The sequence below is a fragment of the Macrotis lagotis genome, chromosome 1 (assembly GCF_037893015.1).
Source record: "Macrotis lagotis isolate mMagLag1 chromosome 1, bilby.v1.9.chrom.fasta, whole genome shotgun sequence".
Taxonomy (NCBI): domain Eukaryota; kingdom Metazoa; phylum Chordata; class Mammalia; order Peramelemorphia; family Peramelidae; genus Macrotis; species Macrotis lagotis.
In genome coordinates, this window is record NC_133658.1 from 21039490 (window position 1) to 21059199 (window position 19710).

The 19710-nt window shown below is 37.6% G+C and overlaps 1 protein-coding gene across 1 annotated transcript in view; it reads right to left on the reverse strand.

Moving 5' to 3' along the window:
• Positions 1 to 19710, reverse strand: part of ALMS1 (ALMS1 centrosome and basal body associated protein) — a 114678-nt gene that overhangs the window by 42707 nt on the left and 52261 nt on the right. The window contains exons 7-9 of the mRNA XM_074195575.1: positions 18769 to 18902; positions 13174 to 14597; positions 3079 to 3251 (exon numbers count right to left, since the gene is read on the reverse strand). Coding sequence (XP_074051676.1) covers positions 3079 to 3251; positions 13174 to 14597; positions 18769 to 18902 — 1731 coding nt within the window. The remainder of the gene's footprint in view (positions 1 to 3078; positions 3252 to 13173; positions 14598 to 18768; positions 18903 to 19710) is intronic.

Sequence of the window (19710 nt, forward strand, 5' to 3'; positions counted from 1 at the left end):
CCAGTTGGTTATTTTTAATTTTAAAGGAATTGATTCTTTGATCAGTTTTTCATAATTTTCTTGCATAGTTCTCATTTCTTTTTTCCATTTTTTTCTTTCTGTTCTTCTTTAAATTCTTTTTAAAGCTCTTCTATGAGGTTTTGTATTTCAGTCCAATTCATAGACTCCTTTTTTAGATTGCCCATCTCAAAGTAGGTAATTTGTCACTATTTTCTCTGAGATGGCATTTTTATCTTCTCTATCTATGCTTTCTATGGTTATCGCTCTTTTAGTTTTTTTGTTCATTTTGATTGAGCTCTGCTGCTAGGCTATAAGGAGAATAGAACTGAGCTGTGTCTGTAGGGGGCTGGCTTATTACTGACCAAGATGTTGCCTATGCAGCCCAGGTGTTGCCTATGCAGAGGTTTATTTCCTCCTTTACATCCAGGTCTGCATATGCAGTAGTTGTTTCCAACCCAGTCCTGTCTTTTAACCAGTGTTCCCAAGATTCAGACTTAGTTGTCGGGACCTGTGCTGTTGTCAAACTGCCAGGACCTGAGCTGTGGCTAAACGCCTCCATAAGCTTTCCTGCTCTCCTGCCTAGTTGGGCTTTATTTACCCTTTTCCCTTAAAGAGACCCTTCCTTCACTGAAGATCCTCCAGGATGTCTACTGTTGAAAACTTGTTTCAATCTTTTCTTTTTTTAGTGGGATCTGTAGTTTTAATGTCTGTGTAGAGGCTTCATTTAATATTGTGTAGGGAAAAGCTCCAGGAACACGCTAGCTTTACATGCTATCTTGGCTCTGCTCAAGTTTTCTGTTTAGAATTCTTACATTGTGATTTTTGTTAAACTACTGGATAAGTGCACTGTTCATTTGTGGAATGAAACTACAGCATAATGTATTTGTAATATTAGGTTTAGATTCTCCTTTAATGTAAATGATAAATTCAAATGAAAATGCTGAATTATGAATTTGAACTATCATTTGTTAGAGACTTTTGCCTGTAAGATAGTGACTTTCTGGTTAAAGATTTTTAAGTATTCAAGGGGGTATAGTTTTGTTTTTCTTAAAAAATAACAATGGCATTTATTTGGTATTTGAGAAATTAGAAAAAAGTCACTGAAAAGTATCAGCAATTGTGAAGAACTGTGAAAACCTGCCATGTCATCTGAATTTCAACCTTGGCAAGTTATAAAAGCTTATCAGTTCTATGAAAAAGGCTTCAAAAATATATGTGAATAATTTTGTACACTCTAAAATAATCATTTGTTTTACAGTAAAACTAAGCTTTCTCTCACTCTGAAGTAGACTTTACCCTGAAAAATGGGGGGGGGGGGAGGATAAAAAGATGGAAGTAGACAGGGAAGGGGACAGGGAGGAAGGGAATTTATTAAGCTATCTTTTTTTTATAATAAAATTCTCCAACCATGCCAGAAGAGCTACATATGTTTTATAGTCTTACAATCACCTGGCTTCATTAAGCCTCCTGAGAATAAAGGGTGGTTCCTTGTATTTAAATTCTTCTTAATTTGTGGCCATTTCTAGTCTCAACTTCCTAACCTACATAAATTGAACAAATCATTTCTTTTTTTTTTTTTTTTTTTTTTAGGTTTTTGCAAGGCAAACGGGGTTAAGTGGCTTGCCCAAGGTCACACAGCTAGGTAATTATTAAGTGTCTGAGACCGGATTTGAACCCAGGTACTCCTGACTCCAGGGCCAGTGCTTTATCCACTATGCCACCTAGCCTCCCCTCAAATCATTTCTTAGATTTGCATCTCCATGTTCACTGATCTAAGTTATATGTTTCTACATAAACTTAAGTCCTTACAATCTCAATATTTCTGTCCCTTTTCCACCTTCTCCTGGCAATCAAACCTTTATGTAGCCCAAGGAGCCATTAGCTTCTTGGGTTTCCACACCACATAGCTCCCCCAGTCTGACCCTGCACTCATTGAAAGAAACCCCTTGATTTTCTTCAAATTTGTTTCTCCTTCTTAACCATGCCTGCTCCAAATGGCAAACTGTGAAGCTGATTTTTGGGGACTCTAGCCTCTCAAGATCTCTCTGGATAATGACAACTTCTCTCTATGATTTCACTCTCTGCCAACTGGAAGAGCATGCCATCTATGCCCTAATCCAAGTCATGGATAAGAATGCTCAATGGTCCTGGGTCAAGCACAGACACCTAGGGTACACCAGTGCACATGTCCCTGCCACATTCACAATGATTCAAGTACAGGCAACACACAGCTCTAAAGTCACTGACAAATAAATTCTTTAATAGACAAGGAATCAAGATAGACTGAAAAGGAGAAAAAGAGCAGGAGGATGGCATCTGGAAAAGTGGCTCAATACTTTCAACAATTCACAAGATGCTACACCAGCAGAAACAAGATGTTCCCGCTGATGCTACACAATCTCTAGAGCCTAAAAATTACTAAGAGTCAACCAGGGGATGGAGGGAAGCCCAGTGTATGGAAGGAGACCATGCCCTCACTCTAAAGATAACTGAGAGGCAAGAAGTCCTGAGCATTTGTTCCCTCTTGAAATTCCTCTTGATTTCCTTCTGTACACATTATATTCCTAACAATGTGAGTTCCTGCAGGATACAAAGGTTTGGATTTTTTGTCTTTCTATCCCTAGCGCAGTGCTGTACCAAGTAGGAATTAAATAAATGTTTGTCAAACTGAACTGAAATAAATCACTGAGAGTCAAAACATTTAGAATGATTGATAAACTGTTTAATACGAGATCATCACAAATCCTGTAATCTGTAACCTGATGCTAAAGGATGACAAACACTGAGACAATGAATAAATCACATCCTCTAAATGTTAAAAAACATTAAGATTCAAAAAAGCACACTAGATCCTATTATTCTTAACTTTTAAAAGCCATAAAAATGAAAAGATAAACTTAAAAATTCTCTTATTTGGGTCATCACTAATCTACAGGATGACTCAAAAAAAGTCTAATAGTTTCTTGCTAATTATATATATATATATATATATATATATATATATATACACATATATATATACATATGTACAAACAGATTTCACATGTAAATGAGCACACATAATAAAAGTTTTCTTACCAGTTGGGCAATGAGGTGGCTTGTTAATGATGTTGTGAGCCTGGGAATTAATAAAAATCTCTGATGAAAGTGTGGTCTTTTCTGAACTCTCAGTAGTTATTTGAGTGATGGCATCCGATGACAGCTTGAAAGAATTGGCAGAAACTGCCTTCCTGAAGTGATCTGATGTTTCACTAAACACAAAAAATGCCACACAAGGTGAGATGTAATAGTCTTTGCAAACCAGGATGTATCTTTGGAAAAATTCTCTGTCATAAAAATGCCAAAGTCAAACTGGATGACATCAACATCAAAAGGTTATCCCCCTTCCCACAATCCCATTACTCATCTCACAGTCAATGCACTCTCAAACTAAACCCTCCTAATCCTATTCATCCTTTAAACTTAGATTTGCCCCTCTTCATAATAATAAATCTTTCAATGTGAATTGAAATGATCTTTCCTTAGAAACAGAACACCAGCTAATTAAAGCACCAAGACAGACAAAAGGAGGGTTGAGGGTATTCTGAAGCAAAATTTCCCTGTACCTCCAGCTCCTCTCAGACGACAGAATTGATTAAATGTTCATCATAAAAGTCTGAAGGACATAAATGCTCCCTTTCTTACTGGAGTATTCAGAAGAAAGTTTTGTGAAAACGTTAAAGAGTTAAAACAATGTGAATCATACTTTTTCATTAGGATCTGGCATCTAAGGTAGGATCTCAAGGCTCAAGGCCTAATTTCAATCTCAGGCCTCAAATATCTCTTAGGGCATTGTGTGCTCAGCACTATCCATGCCCACAAGAAGTTTAAAATCAGACTGGCTGTGAAAGGGGCATATAGTTCAGTCCTTACAAGATAATTAAATAGAACATTTCAAGTAAGCTTTACAAGAAAAGTACCATCAGATGGGGGGGGGGGGGATGAGAAGGAAATGGCCTCCTTTAGAATGTGGGCTTTGACCTCAAGTTTCACAGGAAGCAACAAGCATTTTAATAAGCATCAGCTAGTGTAGGACATTCCAAAAATCCAATTTAGAACCTACTCTCAAGGAGTTCACAGACTAAAAGTGGGGATTAGCAACTATGCACAAATTACACAAACAGGATAAACTGGAAATAATTGGGGGGAAGAATCAAGAAGGTCTAGGAAGTCAGATAATAAAAAAGAAAATTGCTATTCTAGAAACAGAGCTTCTGGCTTGAGGAATTGTGGGAATGGAATGAATGACATGTGGCTCAATTCTGGAGTTCCCCTTCTATTCAATTGTGGGTCCAATTTCTGTCTTCTGAGAAAATAATTAGGGGAATCTTGAGAAACATTGATTGCATCGCTTAACCCTTGCCCTGGACTACCTCTACCTTCATTTAGAATCACTTAACTGAGAACCTAGGTTTTACCGACCAGAAACCCAGTCAGATCCAAAGATAAACACATGGAGTCTTTTCACATTTATATATCCAAAGCAACTCATGTGTCTTATCTGAAAAATAGCTCTGTATTGATGAATCAGTTACTAATTCCTTTTCCTTTGATTGGATAAGGACACTTGTGGGAGTAGGGACCTCTTTTCTGATTTCAGAGAATTGTACCTTGTTGCTCTCTCCCCTCCTCCCAACTCTTGAAACTTACTCATACTCCTCTCCCAACTTGGAAAGCCCCTAATATTTCCTCCACAATTAGAAAAAAATTATCTAATCTCAAATTCTTGTTTATATGCTGTTGTTTTCTTTTAATGTTCAAAAATCCCCCTATATTTGGGGACAAGAGCCAAACTGAGGAAGACGACCAGCCCTTGGCATATACTGCCTCATAAACTGATATGCTCAAACCTGTGCTTTCTGTTATTTCAGATTTCAGTCAACATAGTATTACTAGATCACCAAGTCAATAGAGGGTAAAGTAAGGTGCAAAAAGACTGGAAATGTAAGAGGGAGCCGGATTATGAAGAGCTATAAAAGGCAACTATTGAAATCACCAAGAGTAAAAAAAGAAAGGGTAAGAGGGTCCAGGACAGAATCTAAGGGTATAATTAAATTTAGATTTCAATAGGAAGAGATTAGGAGGTCAAAGAAAGGGATGTTTTGAGCAATGAAAATGACATGTGCAAAATTGTGAAATATTTAGAGACAAGAAGTAATCTGGCTAAAGCAGATACTGTATGCTGGGAAGAAATAGGAAATGAATTTGGAAAAGAAGGCTGGAACCAAACCATGGAAAGTGCTGGACTATAAAACTTTTACTTTAAGAGATCAGTAATGTGAATCTATTTTAAATACAGGAAGTAACATTAACAGTGCTTTATTTTATGAAAATCCCCATCCTCCTAGTTGCAGGATAAAATGGAAGAAGACAGGCAGAACATGATGACAAACTACTTGTATGGAAATAAGAAAGAGTAAAAACAAGGAAGACTAAAGTTTTGAGCTGGTTATCAAATCACGTATTTAAAGTAAGAATGAGCTGGGGATGTCAAGAGAGAAGGAGGAGTGGTTAGCTCCACATAACTGTTAATCAACAATGATCTAGAAAATATTCTATCCCAAATTCTGATCAGAAAAGCCAAGAGGCAGCAGAGAGAATTCCAGTGACCAAAGATAGAAAGAAGAGGCAAGAAAGGACACACAGGAGGAAATACCAGAGCAGAAAGAGATCCCAAAGGTCTCCTGAACTACCTCTAAGTAGAAATGGCAATAAGTAATATAACAAAGTCAAAAGTCTAGAAAAATAGAAGAAAATGTCAAATAACTCATAGATAGAATGACCAGGAAAACAGATCTAGGAGAAAGATTAATTTTATCCTGAGAAAAAGAAGGCAAAGTAGAAACTAAAGGAAGAAAGCAGTCACTTTGGGGGGGGGAATAAAATAAACAAAAATGAAAACTCCCAGAAATGTATCCAAAATCCAGAGCTACCAAATTAAGAAAGAGGAGAAAATGCTGTAAAAAGTCAGAAAGAATTCAAAAACCAAAGAGACATAGTCAAAATCACACAAGATTTAGCAGCCACAACTAAAAAGAAATGGAAAGTTTAGATATTAATTAATTTAATTAATTAATATTAAAATTAAGAATTAAAATTTAAAATATTAAATATTAAAAACTATTAAAAATATTAATTAATTAATAAGATATTCCAGAATGTAAAGGATCTAAATTTAGAATGAAAAATGATCTTCCTACCAAAATTCAGTATACTTCTGTGGGGAAAAAAATTGAGGACTTCCATGGATTCCTGATGCAAAGATCAGGCAAACGTGTGAAAAAATCATAATAGACTAAAACTAAGGTGAACTATTTATATTCTTATATAGGGAGACAATACATGTTATAGGCAGCTAGGTGGTACAATGGATAGATAGAGCATCAGTCCTAGATTCAAATCTGGCCTCAGACACTTACCACTTACTAGCTGTGTGACCTTAGGCAAGTCACTTAACCCTGGATTGCCTCCCATCAAGGGCCATCTCCAGTCGTCCTGATCCACCTCTGGCCCCTGGACCCCAGATGACTCTGGAGGAGAAAGAAAGGCTGGTGACTTGGCACAGCCCCTCTCACACAACTCCAATTCATGTGCTTGTCAGGGCCTCACCTCCCTGATGTTGTGGCCTCCAAATATGAAGGACAAAAAAAATGATACATGTAACCCTTCAGAATTTTATCATCACAAGAGGTGAGTCTAAATAGACAGAACACCTGTGTGATTGTTATATTTAAATAATTTCCAAAGAATGATAAATAATGCATTAGGAAACAGGGGTAAAGAGAAGAAAAATGGGAAAAAAATATCTAACCTAAATGGTGTACACAAGAAGTTTATATATGAAAGAGAACTAGAGGGCAGTGGGCAACACCTGAACTTCACTCTAATCTGAACTGATTAGAGACAGAGGGTTATATTTACCCAGTAGGGTACAGAAATAAATCTTACTCAACAGGAAAATAAGAGAAAAAAAGGATTAAAGAATAGGCTCTGGATAAAAGGGAGGACAGATTAAAAGGGGTCATTTCATCCAAAGTAAAACTGACTCTTGAAAAGAATTCAAGGGGCAAAAAGGCAATGAAAAGTATAAAAGAATGAAAGGAATACACAATTAGCAATAATAAAACTATGAAGGTGAAAGGGATGAACTCACTTATAAAACAGACAGGAATAGCAGAAGAGAATAGAAACCAGAATCAAACAATATATGTTTGCAAAAAAACAACATATGAAACAGAAAGATGCACATCGAGTTAAAATAAAATGCTGAAAAAGAATCAAATATGCTTCAGCAGAAATAAAAAAATCAAAAGTAGCCATCATATCATAGATACAGTAAAAGCAAAAATAGATCAAATTAAGAGATAAACAAAAAAATTTTGATAAAAGGCACATAAACAATGAAATAATATCAATTCTAAACATTTTTACTAAGTATCATAGCACCCAAAATCTTAGAAGAAAAATTAAATGAGTTAAGGAGAAAATAGACAATCCAAACTACAATAATGTGGGGTTGCAATACACCCCTCATACACTAACAAAAAATAAAGATATTAAGGAGATAAACAGAATTTTAGAAAAGTTAGAAATGAGGGATCTCTGGAGGATATAGACTAACAACAGAATTTACCTATCTCTTAACTGTGCATGAAATTTTCAAAAAAAAAAGTATTTGGAACTTCATAAACAAATACAGAAAAAAAATATTAAATGCAACTTTTACCAACAATAGTGCAATAAAAATTACATTCAATAAAAGGCATTTGAAGCAAATAGTTTAAAAACTGGAAAGTAAATAACAATCTCAAGAATGAGTGGGTCAGGAGCGGCTAGGTGGGGCAGTGGATAAAGCACCGGCCCTGGAGTCAGAAGTACCTGGGTTCAAATCCGGACTGAAACACTTAATCATTACCTAGCTGTGTGGCCTTGGGCAAGCCACTTAATGCCATTTGCCTTGCAAAAACCTAAAGAATGAGTGGGTCAAAGATAAATCATAAAAACAATAATTTCATTAAAGATAGACAACAATAGGGGCAGCTAGGTAGCAGTGGATAGAGCACCAGCCCTGGAGTCAGAAGTACCTGGGTTCAAATCCGGCCTCAGACACTTAATAATTACCTAGCTGTGTGGCCTTGAGCAAGCCACTTAACCCTATTGCCTGCAAAAACCTAAAAAAAAAAAAAAAAAAAAAAAAAAGACAGCAATGAGACAACATACTGTGGGATGCCAAAAGTATTATTTAACATTTAAGAGATATAAAGCTACCCTTTTCATCAATTAAAAAAGAGAAAAAGCAGATCAACAAATTGAATATACAAAAAAAAAACCTAGAGAAACAACAACTTTAAAATACATAATTTAAAACAAAATGGAAATTCTGAAAATCAATGGAGAAATGAACAAAACAAGTTTAAAAAAATAAATAACTCGAGTTGAGCCTTTTTAAATTAATAATATAAGATACACCATTCTTTAAAAGAAAATCAAATTTCAAAAAGAAAAAATAATCAAATTCTCAATACCCAAAATGAAACGAATTCACAACCAATGAAGAAATAACAGCAATGAAGTATGTATTTCAATCATTTATGACAATAAAACTGACAACCTAAATGAAACTGATGAATATTTCCAAAAAAAGTGCACTTGTTCAGAATAATAAAATAAAATTAGAATTCTTAACTAACCATATCTTAGAAAAGAAAATGGACAAGTCATCAATGAATTCCCACAGGAAGAAGAAATACAAAACCAAGACCTTATGGTTACTATTCAATATTGTACTGCAAATACTATCTATAGCAACAAAAATAAAACAAAAAATTAAGGAATCAATCAAAAATTAAGGAATAAGAGGGGCAGCTAGGTGGTGCAATGGATAGAGCACTGGCCCTGGAGTCAGGAATACCTGAGTTCAAATCCAGCCTCAAACACTTAATAATTACCTAGTTGTGTAACCTTGGGCAAGCCACTTAACCCCACTGCCTTGCAAAAAAAAAATTAAGGAATAAGGATGGGAAATGAGGATCCAAATCACTTTGTATAATTTTATATATGCTATGATAGTTTACTTAGAGAATTAAGGTCAAAAAATTAATCAAAACAATTAACTTCAGGAAAATTAGAAGAGATAAAATACACATAAATCATCAGCATTTGAGCATATTATCAACAAATTCCAGCAGTAAGAAAAGAACTATATGAAAACAATTACAAAATATTCTACCATACAAATGAAGGCAAATTCAAAGAACTAGAGAAAAATTAATTGCTCATAAGTAATGAGTCAATGTAATAAAAATGATGATTCTGCCTAAAATAATTTATTTATTTATTTTATGACATACCAATAGCACTAGAAAAAAATAAATGAAACTCATCAGGAAGAATAAAAGTCAAGAAAATCAAGGGAACTGGTGTGGGGGAAAAAATGGGAAGGAAGGGGACCTAGTAGTACCAGATTTGAATACAACAAAATTGTAATCAATCAACCAATTGGTACTGGGTAAGAAATAGAGAAGCTGATCAATGAAACAAATTAGGATCACAATACACAAAATCAAAGGAGCACAATAACCCAGTACTTGATAAACACAAATTTCTGGGGCAAGAACATAGCATTCAACAAAAAGTACTGGAAAGACCAGAAAGTACTCTGGCAGAAAAAAAGTTCAACATCTGCCACCATATACCAAGATAAACTTCTAAGTTAGAGAAATGTGAAAGAAATGACCTGCTAAAGAAAAAGTGAAAGAGAGAAGAGACTACCCTACACAGAAACTTTCTTATAGATAAATCATAAGGGAAGATGGAAAATTAGGATAACAGAGGTAAAAAAAGATAAGGACTGGGTTAAGAAAAATTTAGTCAGTAGGGAATTAACTCTTTCCTTTCAAGTGTCCTTTTATAAAAACTAAATTATCTTCTTTCCTCCATACTTGCCTTTCCTGCTCCTGTTAGGAACCCAGGTTTGAAACCTCAACAGTCCTGCATCTCATTACACAATTATCTTCTTTTTCATTCCCATTTCTACCAGAATAACCAGGATAACACTAAACAAGAAAAAAAGTGAGCTGGGAGTCAGAGACTCCCAATTCAATCTCAGTTTTGCCAAAATTCTGAGTGGAAACTTAGTCAAATGTGCTATAAAAATGCCTCATATCACGAGCACCACCTGGAAAAAATACAGGGAAAAGGGTGGAGAGAGAGAGAGAGAGAGAGAGCTCAAAGCCTCACTTTGCTGGAAGAAATGGGAAGGAAGATGACCCAGCAGTACCAGATCCTGGGTCGTTGGGAAATCCATGTCACCTCTCTGTAGCTCAGACACCAGTTGTCCTCACCAATTAACTACAAAGTGGACCCAGACAGTCCCTCGAAGCACTAAATCCTTTGGCAATACTGCAGAAGGATTCAACTGATCTTCCTGCCCACTTCCTCCATACTCATCTAAATCCCAACTACAGAAAAAAAAATAAACTACTTATTCAAAATCCTACAGTGAGACTCAGACTATATGTAAGAAGCTGAGCAAAAGATATCAATAATATGTACACCACTGAAAAATGACAGCACTCTTCTGTAACTAGATGGCATATAGTGAACTTAGAGAACAGAAGACTTGAGTTCAAATCCTACCCCAGGTGCTTACTAGCTGTGTAACACTGGGCAAGTCATTTAAGCCATCTTTGCCTCACTTTTCTCACCTAAAATGAAGATAATAAAAGGAACTTCATCCCAAAGCTGTTTAAAGGATCAAATCAAATCATATTTGTAGAGAATTTTACCAAGATTAAAATGTTATATAATAAAGGTAGCTAGTGGGTTCAGTAGAGACAGTAGCTGTCAATGCTGCTGCTGCTGAAGACCTGAGTTCACATCCAGCCTCAGATATTTCCTAGCTATGTAACCTGGAAAAGCACTTAAATCTCTGTCTGCCTGACAAAAGTGATCTACTGGACCCCCCCACCCCACCGCCGGAGAAGGAAATAGCTAACCAAACCCGTATCTTGACTAAGAAAACCCCGTGAACAGTTGCCCCATAGGCTCATGAAGAGTTGGACACAAATAATCAACTGAACAACAATATTAACTATTTGTTATGTGTCCTTCTAATCTCTCAGCTGGGTTTTCATATATTTCTGTAATGTGTTTTACTTTTTAAATAGGAATAATGAAAATTTATTTTCTTCTGTGTTTTTTCTTCCCTCAACATCATTTTTTAATGTTTAAAATTTCTATATATTCCTCATATTTGCTATTTTTTAATGGGACAATTTCATTAACAGTAATACATTGCAATTTGTCTAGCCAAAGAAAACCCAAAATGACAAACACTTGGTTTACTACTGAATAATGTTCCCAATGGTGGCCTGAACCAGTTTAAAATGTAAATGAGAAATATTTAACAAAATAAAAAATACACTAAAAGTAAAAGATAATATTACATTTTTAATTTGAAGCCACAGGGATACTTACATAAGCTTTAGCAGTACTTTTTTCTTTCTGAGTTTGATACCCAAGGTTGTTTCAAGGTTTCCGCTTTTTTTTCTTCAAAAGACCATCCCAAAGCTATAGTCCTCAAACTCATAGGAGAACCACCACTCAATCAAAGGACACAATCATCTACTTTACATGATGTAGGGAAATAGCCTCAGCACTTACTAGCCAGATCATTTATTAACAAGTTACTTACCCTCTCAGCACCATTTCCTCTTCTATAAAAAGGAATAATAATCAACGACAATGACACAAAATTTCATATGGCTTTTTAACTCTTGACAAAATTTATAAGTATGGAATTGTTTTCTTTACAGTTCATGATTATTAGAATCTTCACAATTTTTTTGAGTGATCTTTAAAGTAGGTTTACTCCTTATCTGTTCATGTACTCTGTCCAATAGGGAATGAACATTAACTACTCAAATCTGCATTTACCATAAAATTTTCATTTTATTTGGGATAGTTTTTCTCATGAAAAATTCTACTGTCATATAATAAAGTCCATCAGTTTTGTCTTCAACAATTTTTTTCTAATTATTCTATACATAATTTTTCACCACAACTGAGAGATATAGATTCATTTGCCTGCTTAATGGCATAATAGATACTTTTAAAATGTTTTTCCATCTTCGATCCAATTGGAAGCAAGGCACAGGGCAAAGAGTGTATCATTTAATCAGGGAACTGAGATATGAATTCCAATTCTGGCATGGACTCAGTTGTGCAACTTTGGACAAATTGGTAAGCCTATCTATAAAAAAAAAAACCAGAGGTCTGATGAGATGAGTTCTGTCTATGGCTCTTTGCTATGACCCACAAGTCCCACAACCTAAGCTGAGAGAATGTACAACTGTGTAAGTACCTCTTAAAAGTCATTCACAATGTGAATTATTAGTAAATTCTTTAATTAAATGTGTGAAATGGACTCTTAAGGGGAAAAATAGGATTAAGGAGTAATAACTAAGAAATAACTAAGAAACACAGGCACCAAACTTGTTACTTGTTCCCAAGGATGCCAAGAATTTATATCATACAGGCCACAAAAGTACAAGGTACCAACATCTTCAGTAAACTGGCTATAATGGAAACTAGACCTCTTCTCTAACTAAGAATTAAGAGATCCGAGGTCATCATTTTCTAAGTGTTTGGATTTTTTACTATGTTGCAATCATTGTTTTCCATTTATTCCTAATAAAGTTGTGTCATTTTTGCTAACTTTGTAAAATCTTGCTTGCAGTAGTTCCCACAGTAGACAAATACCTGCCACTGCTACCTTTCACTATATAATTTCTTATTCATATTATTTCTAAAAACCATTCCCTATAGGACCCTTTTGTTTTAACTTTTTAAACTAAAGAAATTTATGATTATCTGTATTCTTTGTTTTTTACTGTTTCAGACATAATTCTTCCCAATTACAAGATAACTCCATTTTTTAAAATAGTGACCAGCCTCAGGAATACAAATATAACCATAAATTGATCCCCCTTTATAAAGTTATTGAACCACCTAAAATACTCTTAATTCCCAAGAAAAGAAATGATTGTTTCTTCTTCCCAAGTGAGTTAGATCTACTCTAATATTATTTATAATAATTTTAATCAGCTTTCCTGATATTATCAGGGGACTTACCACTCTCGAGAGTTCTGGACTTCTTTAGAATGTGAAGAAACATCCAAATCTGAAATATTAACTTGAGTCTGCCTTGAAAAGGATTTTGAGGGCTGGCTAGTCTTGTGATGTTTACGATTTAAGCATTCTTTTTCATCAGGTAATGATGTCAATTCTTGAGGAGCTGATTCCAATGGCACAAGAGATCTTGGCTTCGAGGTCCATGCACTAACATTCCCTGAATCATTCAGTCTTGTTCTAGGGTCATTTTTCAATGCCTGCTGTCGCTTCTTTAAGGCCTCATCATTCAACTTGGCCTTGGAAGCCTTGGGGGAGAGAGTTATACGAAGGTAAGAGACTGCTCTCTGTTTCGGAGATGAAGATAAAGAAGGACTAGGCGATACTGCTCCTCCTGGAGCTGGGGAGTTTGGGCAGACCGTGATGTTGGACTCTGCTTCAACATCTGCCACATTCGAAGAATGACTTTTTTGCTTCAGCCGATCTTCCTTTCCCTCTGTGTTACCCTGAGGCTGAGAAAGAGAATTCTGTGAAGAGCATCCAAGACCCACTCTATTATCTGCAGGTGGGGCATGACTAGGTTGATAATGCCTTGCTTGCTCCTCAGGGGAAATACCAGAAGGGGATTCTGCAACTCCATTTACCCCAACTCCAAGTGAGCTGAGACTCACTCCCCTGGCAAGGTTCTGGCCATCAGAAGGCTGACTCTCCTTGATAGTGGACTGAAGCTCATCAGGAGTTTTGCTAGATGGTGATGCAGGGGGTTCTTTCTCTTGAAACCTTTTGGTGGCAACAGAAGAGTCAATGGACACCTGACTATGCTCATTTCCTGTGAGCATTGGATCTTTCCTCAAGGAGCTTGCCAGTGTTTTGACTGAAGTCGGGGGAGGGCTCTTGGACGCCAGCAGAGATCTCTGAGCAACAGCGGGAGAGCTTTGTCCTTGGTCAGCTTGGAGCACAAGTGGAGCATCAGAGGAGAACTGGGAGCATCTGAGGGTCTCAAAGCAGAGTCCAGAAGGTGGATGAGAGGAAAGACTGATGGGTGCTGGAGAAGACACCGCAGCAGGTCCCACCGATTCCACCGACCTTGTCTCCATCTCTTCTGGGAATGACCTTGTGGGCCCCATATTCACGCAAGGAGACTCCAAGGAGGAGCATGGAAATAACTGGTGACTTCCTGACCTCCATGCTTTTGACTTAGAGGTTTCAACAGTTGACTTCACATGGTTGGCACACAGTGCATTCCAAGAGGCTGTTGACTGTCTTTGGTCTATCTCTGGAGACTTGTCACATCTAAAATCTTGAGAAGGGCTAGTCAACTGTTCATGAGCCATACTTCTGAAGCAGTCTTTTTCATGAGCCTCAATAAAGACATGCTCACACAATGTTTCTGAGATATTTCTTATCCCTACTGGGCATGGTAAACCCTAAAAAAATACAACAGTTTTGTTAAAGTGATTCAAAACCACTATGTGAAGGGCAACTTAATCTTTAAGAGGTGGCATGACTGTAATGAGCATTTCACCACACAACAGAAAAGGTGAGACAAGATAGACCATAAATATAAGATCATATAGGCTTTGAACGATCAGGCCTTCCTCCTAACACTAGAAAAAGGTCAAAGAATTACAAAATTATAAGTGGAAGAATCCTAGAAATCATCCAGTTTAAAACTGCCATTTTACAGAAAAAAGATACGAAGGACCCACTACATTAAGGCACCTCCCCAAGACCACAGAGGTGGAAGGAGCACATCCAAGGTTCAACTCATCTCATCTTCTCAATTGACTCTTTCCATTAGAGGGTGACCTGGGATCAAAAGGCAGAAATTGCAGAGCCCAAATCTGCCTTCAAACAGAAAAATTTCCCCAAAATTGCAATTTTCCAAAAGTAAAACGGTCTGCCCTCAGGAAACTATGAGATGTTCTTCAATGCGGGTCCTCAAGCAAAGACTTTAAGTACAACTGGTGTTAGTGGAAACATTTTATCTCATCTATTAATTGGACTAGGCAGCCTCCAATCTCCCCATCGGGTCTGAAATTCTGCCACTGGTTCAACAAGAAGGATGCATAGATGGATTAGGTGAATGGATGGATAGATGGACAGACAGACGAACAGATGGAAAAAGAGAGAGAGATACATAGAGAGATAAAGAGAAACAGTCCAATTGACAAATATAGATTTGGATGGATTTGGACAGACAGACGAACAGATGGAAAGAGAGAGAGAGATACACAGAAAGAGAGATAAATAGAAACAGTCCAATTGACAAATATAGATTTGGATGGATGGATGAATAGATACAGATAGACAGAGAGGAGGTGATAGGCAGAGAGATGAGTTGAGGGTGTGAGAGAGAGAGAAAAGACAGATAGCTGGACAGATTCAAAGAGAGAGACAGATGGACAGATGGGAGAAATTACTCAGACTACCAGATAACAGAGATGGTAAATTGAGATTTTTGGAAAGAGATATAGATGAATAGTTAGAGAGAGAGAAAAAGACAACAGGGACAGTAGAGAGATTCAAGAGATGATAAAGATGACTGACAGAGAAGAAAAGATGGACAGATAGACAAAGCATTTCTTCAGCGCTTATTATATGCTAGGCACTAGGTGACACACTGGTGAAATAAATACAAGGAAATATAGGATTGCTGATTAAGAGCCAGGGAAAGAAAAAAGGAAATGGGAGTTTTCTTAGGAGCAATAATTGCGCAGCCTCTCTGGTGGTGGTGGAATCTGATACTACTCAGTGCTGCATCTTTCCACAAAATATGGATTGGTTCTGAACTAACTGTAGTTAGTTAAGTGTATATGCCAGAGGAATACTGGCAGAGAAAGCCCATCCCGGGTCTTCCTGAGAAGGTGATTCAGCACATGCTCCCTCCTGATCACTCTTGTTGTCAGTCACCAAGCACCAACTGAGTACTCATGTGAGCCAGGTCTCATACTCCACCAAAAAGACAAAAACAGATTTCCATAGCTAAGAGAGAGGAATAAGCAATAAATTGCCATACACTAATTTTCCAAATGAATACTGATGTAAAAAATTTTAAATAAGAGGTTAGAGAATATAGAAACACATCACAAAGATTCAATACTCTGATCAGGTGGGATTTATAGCAAGAATAAAGGGCTGGTTCAATATTAGGAAAACTCCAAGGAGAATTGTCCATCAAGACAGCTTCTGGCCAAGATGGCGGAGAGAAGGCAGGCACAGTTCTAAAGTCTCCTGATCTCTTCCCCATCTATCACATGAAACAAACCCCTTAAAAAGAAATCCGACCCACAAAACCCAGAAAGAAAAGCCAGGAGAAAGAACATCTACCTCGGGATTTGTCTCTGGCAGCAGCTTTGGCCAAATTTGGGCAGGTGAGTCTGGGCTCAGAGGGAGGATCAGCCCCGATCAACCAGATTAGCAGCTGAATTGGAGCCAGGAGTCTGAGGGTCCTAGAGACGGACCTGATGGATGAGGTTGGGGCTGGACCTCGGGGGTGTGAGTTGGTGGGAGAGTGGAGGCCCGCTGGTGTAGGAGCTGTCCCCTGGGAGATCCCGACAGGGCTGGGGGGAGAGTTCTGGAGCAGGAAGGCTTCAGACACCATCCCTGGGCTCCTCTGGTCTGAGTCCCATTACAACTCAGACTTCTTCCCTAACAAATGCAAACTACTTATGCCTCAGGCCCAGGTGTGTGAGCAGAAGAACCAGCCCAGCTGAGGAATGACCTCAGGCCAGGGTAAAGCCCACTATGGGTTGAAGGCAAAAGAATTCAATAGCTCCAACTCCTCACTTCAAGGAAAGGGAGAAGGCCTCAGCCAAGGTCACAGACACTCCAGAGAAAGCAACCAGCACCTCCTACTGGCCAGCCAGAGAAACCGCACTCGGTGAGCAAAACCTTTAGCAATCCCAAGCCCCGGTGAACCAGCCCCTCCCCAACTCAGGTCTTAGCAAAATGAAGAAGGGTCAGCGGAAAGGTGGATCCATAGAAAAATTCTTGGAAGGGAAAGACCCTAACTCAGAGAGACCTGGAAACTCATAGGAGAATACAATCTGGTCTCCAGCACAGAAAGACTTCCTTGAAGAAATAAGGAAGGAGCTTTAAAATCAACTGGAAAATTTGGGAGAGACAATTAATACCTTGCAACAAGAAAACAAAACCTTAGAAAGTACAATTGGACAAATACAAAATGAGAATAATTCTCTCAGGTCTTCAAATGGGCAAATGCAAAAAGAAATTAATTCTCTCAAAACCTCAATTGGTCAAATGGAAAGCTCTTTTCAAAAGTAGAATTGACCAATTGGAAAAGGACCTGCAAAAGGTTAATGAAGAAAACGCCTCCCCAAAAAAAAGAATGGAGTCTACAAAAACTAATGACTCCATGAGACAGCAAGAGTCAGTTAAACAAAATCAAAAAAGAGAAAAAATGGAAGCAAATGTAAAATACCTCATCAGCAAAACCACTGACCTCGAGAATAGATCGAGGAGGGGCAACCTGAAAATTATAGGACTTCCTGAAAACATTAAAGAAAAAAAAAGCCGGGACTTAATATTACAGGATCTAGTGATAGAAAACTGCCCTGATATCATGGAATCAGAAGGCAAAGTAGTTACTGAAAGAGTACATCGATCCCCACCAGAAAAAGATCCTAAAATGAAAACAAGAAGGAATGTTGTGGCCAAACTCTGGAGAATTGTCCATCAATAACAAAAAACCTCAAAAATGAATCGACTATCAATAGATTTAGAAAAAAACTTTTGACAAAACAAAATCCCATTCCTATTTTTAAAAAAATCAGAAAGCATAGGAATAAATGGAATTTTTCCTTAAAATGATGAGTAGTAAAAGCTGAAGGAGGGGCTGTCACCTCCCACAAGGCCAGATGCTGGGGGATTACTGCCTGGGGCCTTCCCCAAAAGGGAGGTTGTGAGAACAATTCTCCAACGGAAAAAGAGGTCTGCAGGTGCAAAAGGAGAAGACAGCTGAGAAAAAGGGATGACAATGAGGATGATGTCATCCAATAGCACTCTGTGCGAAGCACTTTACAAATATGACCTCATGTGAACCTGACCTACTTGGGAGGTGGGTGCTATCATGAGGGAAGAAACTGAGACAAACCCAAGAGAAGCCACTTGCCCAGGATTCCACATCTAGTGATGGATACCAATGCCTTTCAAGACTTCCATTGCAGGGGTGGCTAGGTGGCACAGTGAATAAAGCACTGGCCTTGGAGTCAGGAGTACCTGGGTTCAAATCCGGTCTCAGGTCTCAGACACTTAGTAATTACCTAGCCGTGTGGCCTTGGGCAAGCCACTTAACCCCATTTGCCCTGGCAAAAAAAAAAAAAGACTTCCATTGCTACTCCTGCTTCTCCCACCTCAGTCCCAAATGACACTATATTGATTTTACATATTCTTCTGTTGATATGCCTGACCTGTCCCACCCCATTTCTTCCAATAAAACATTAGCTCACTGCCAGGAGGAAAAGCCTGGCAGAGTGGTCACTTCCTAAATATTTGAAGATCAGCTAATTACCTAAAGGGCATCTTGACCAATATAGTCAATGTGCCTCCTGACCCAAGCTGGGTCCACCCACATACCTGGAAAAAGTCCAGTGGCCTCCCACACCCAAACAAGCTGGCCTTGATCTCTTTCATCTTCCTCAGGTCGTCCTCATTCAGCTCTGTCACTGACTCCCCACACTCAGTAGCCAGATTAAGCTTCAGATTCCAAGCTGGTAAGAGTATTACAACAATGGAGATAAGAAATTCCTACATTAATACAACCATACTGTCAAAGTTTCATTGTCTAATTCCATCTATTTTAATCATGAAGACCTATCTCCCAAGGCACCTGCTGTTTTGGAGAGAAAATCAATGCAACTGGGGGGCAAACTAACAGGAGACAGGCAAGTTGGTTCCTGCTCTGCAAATGATTTCTGAGTGTTTGAGATCATTTAATCAGGATCTGAACCCAGCCTTCCTGACACAAAGACAGGTTCTCTTCCCATTAGAGCATCATGGATGTCTCTCTACAAGCAAGAAGGAGGTGTTTGAAGGTAATACAAGTGAAAATTAACTGAAGTCATGGACAGTTGCAATGATTAATGATTTAAAAGGAAAAACAAAACAAAATGAATTATGCTTGCAGCTGCAGGACTGACAACAGAGGTTTGGAAAATGTAATTTAAAGATGTGTTTGTATGGACTGTTTTTGTTCACATTTCTTTTTTAAAAAAAAAATAAAACACTGTGTTTGCTTGTAGAAACTTAATCAGCATTTTGAACCATGTTAGCTTTTTATTTTATACTTAAAATTCTGGTACTGACACTTCACAGGCTAAGTATAAAATGAAGGTTTTTTTGTGTGCACAATTCAAGTGGACTGTAAAACTGTTAATATATCAGTGATACAGTTCTAAACTTGTAATGTATATGGCATGATGTATTTTTATCTTAAAGAATAAATCAATTGTATATATTTTTCTCTTGATAAATAGCTGTATGAAATTGTTTCTCGAATATTTTTCTTCTCTTGTACAA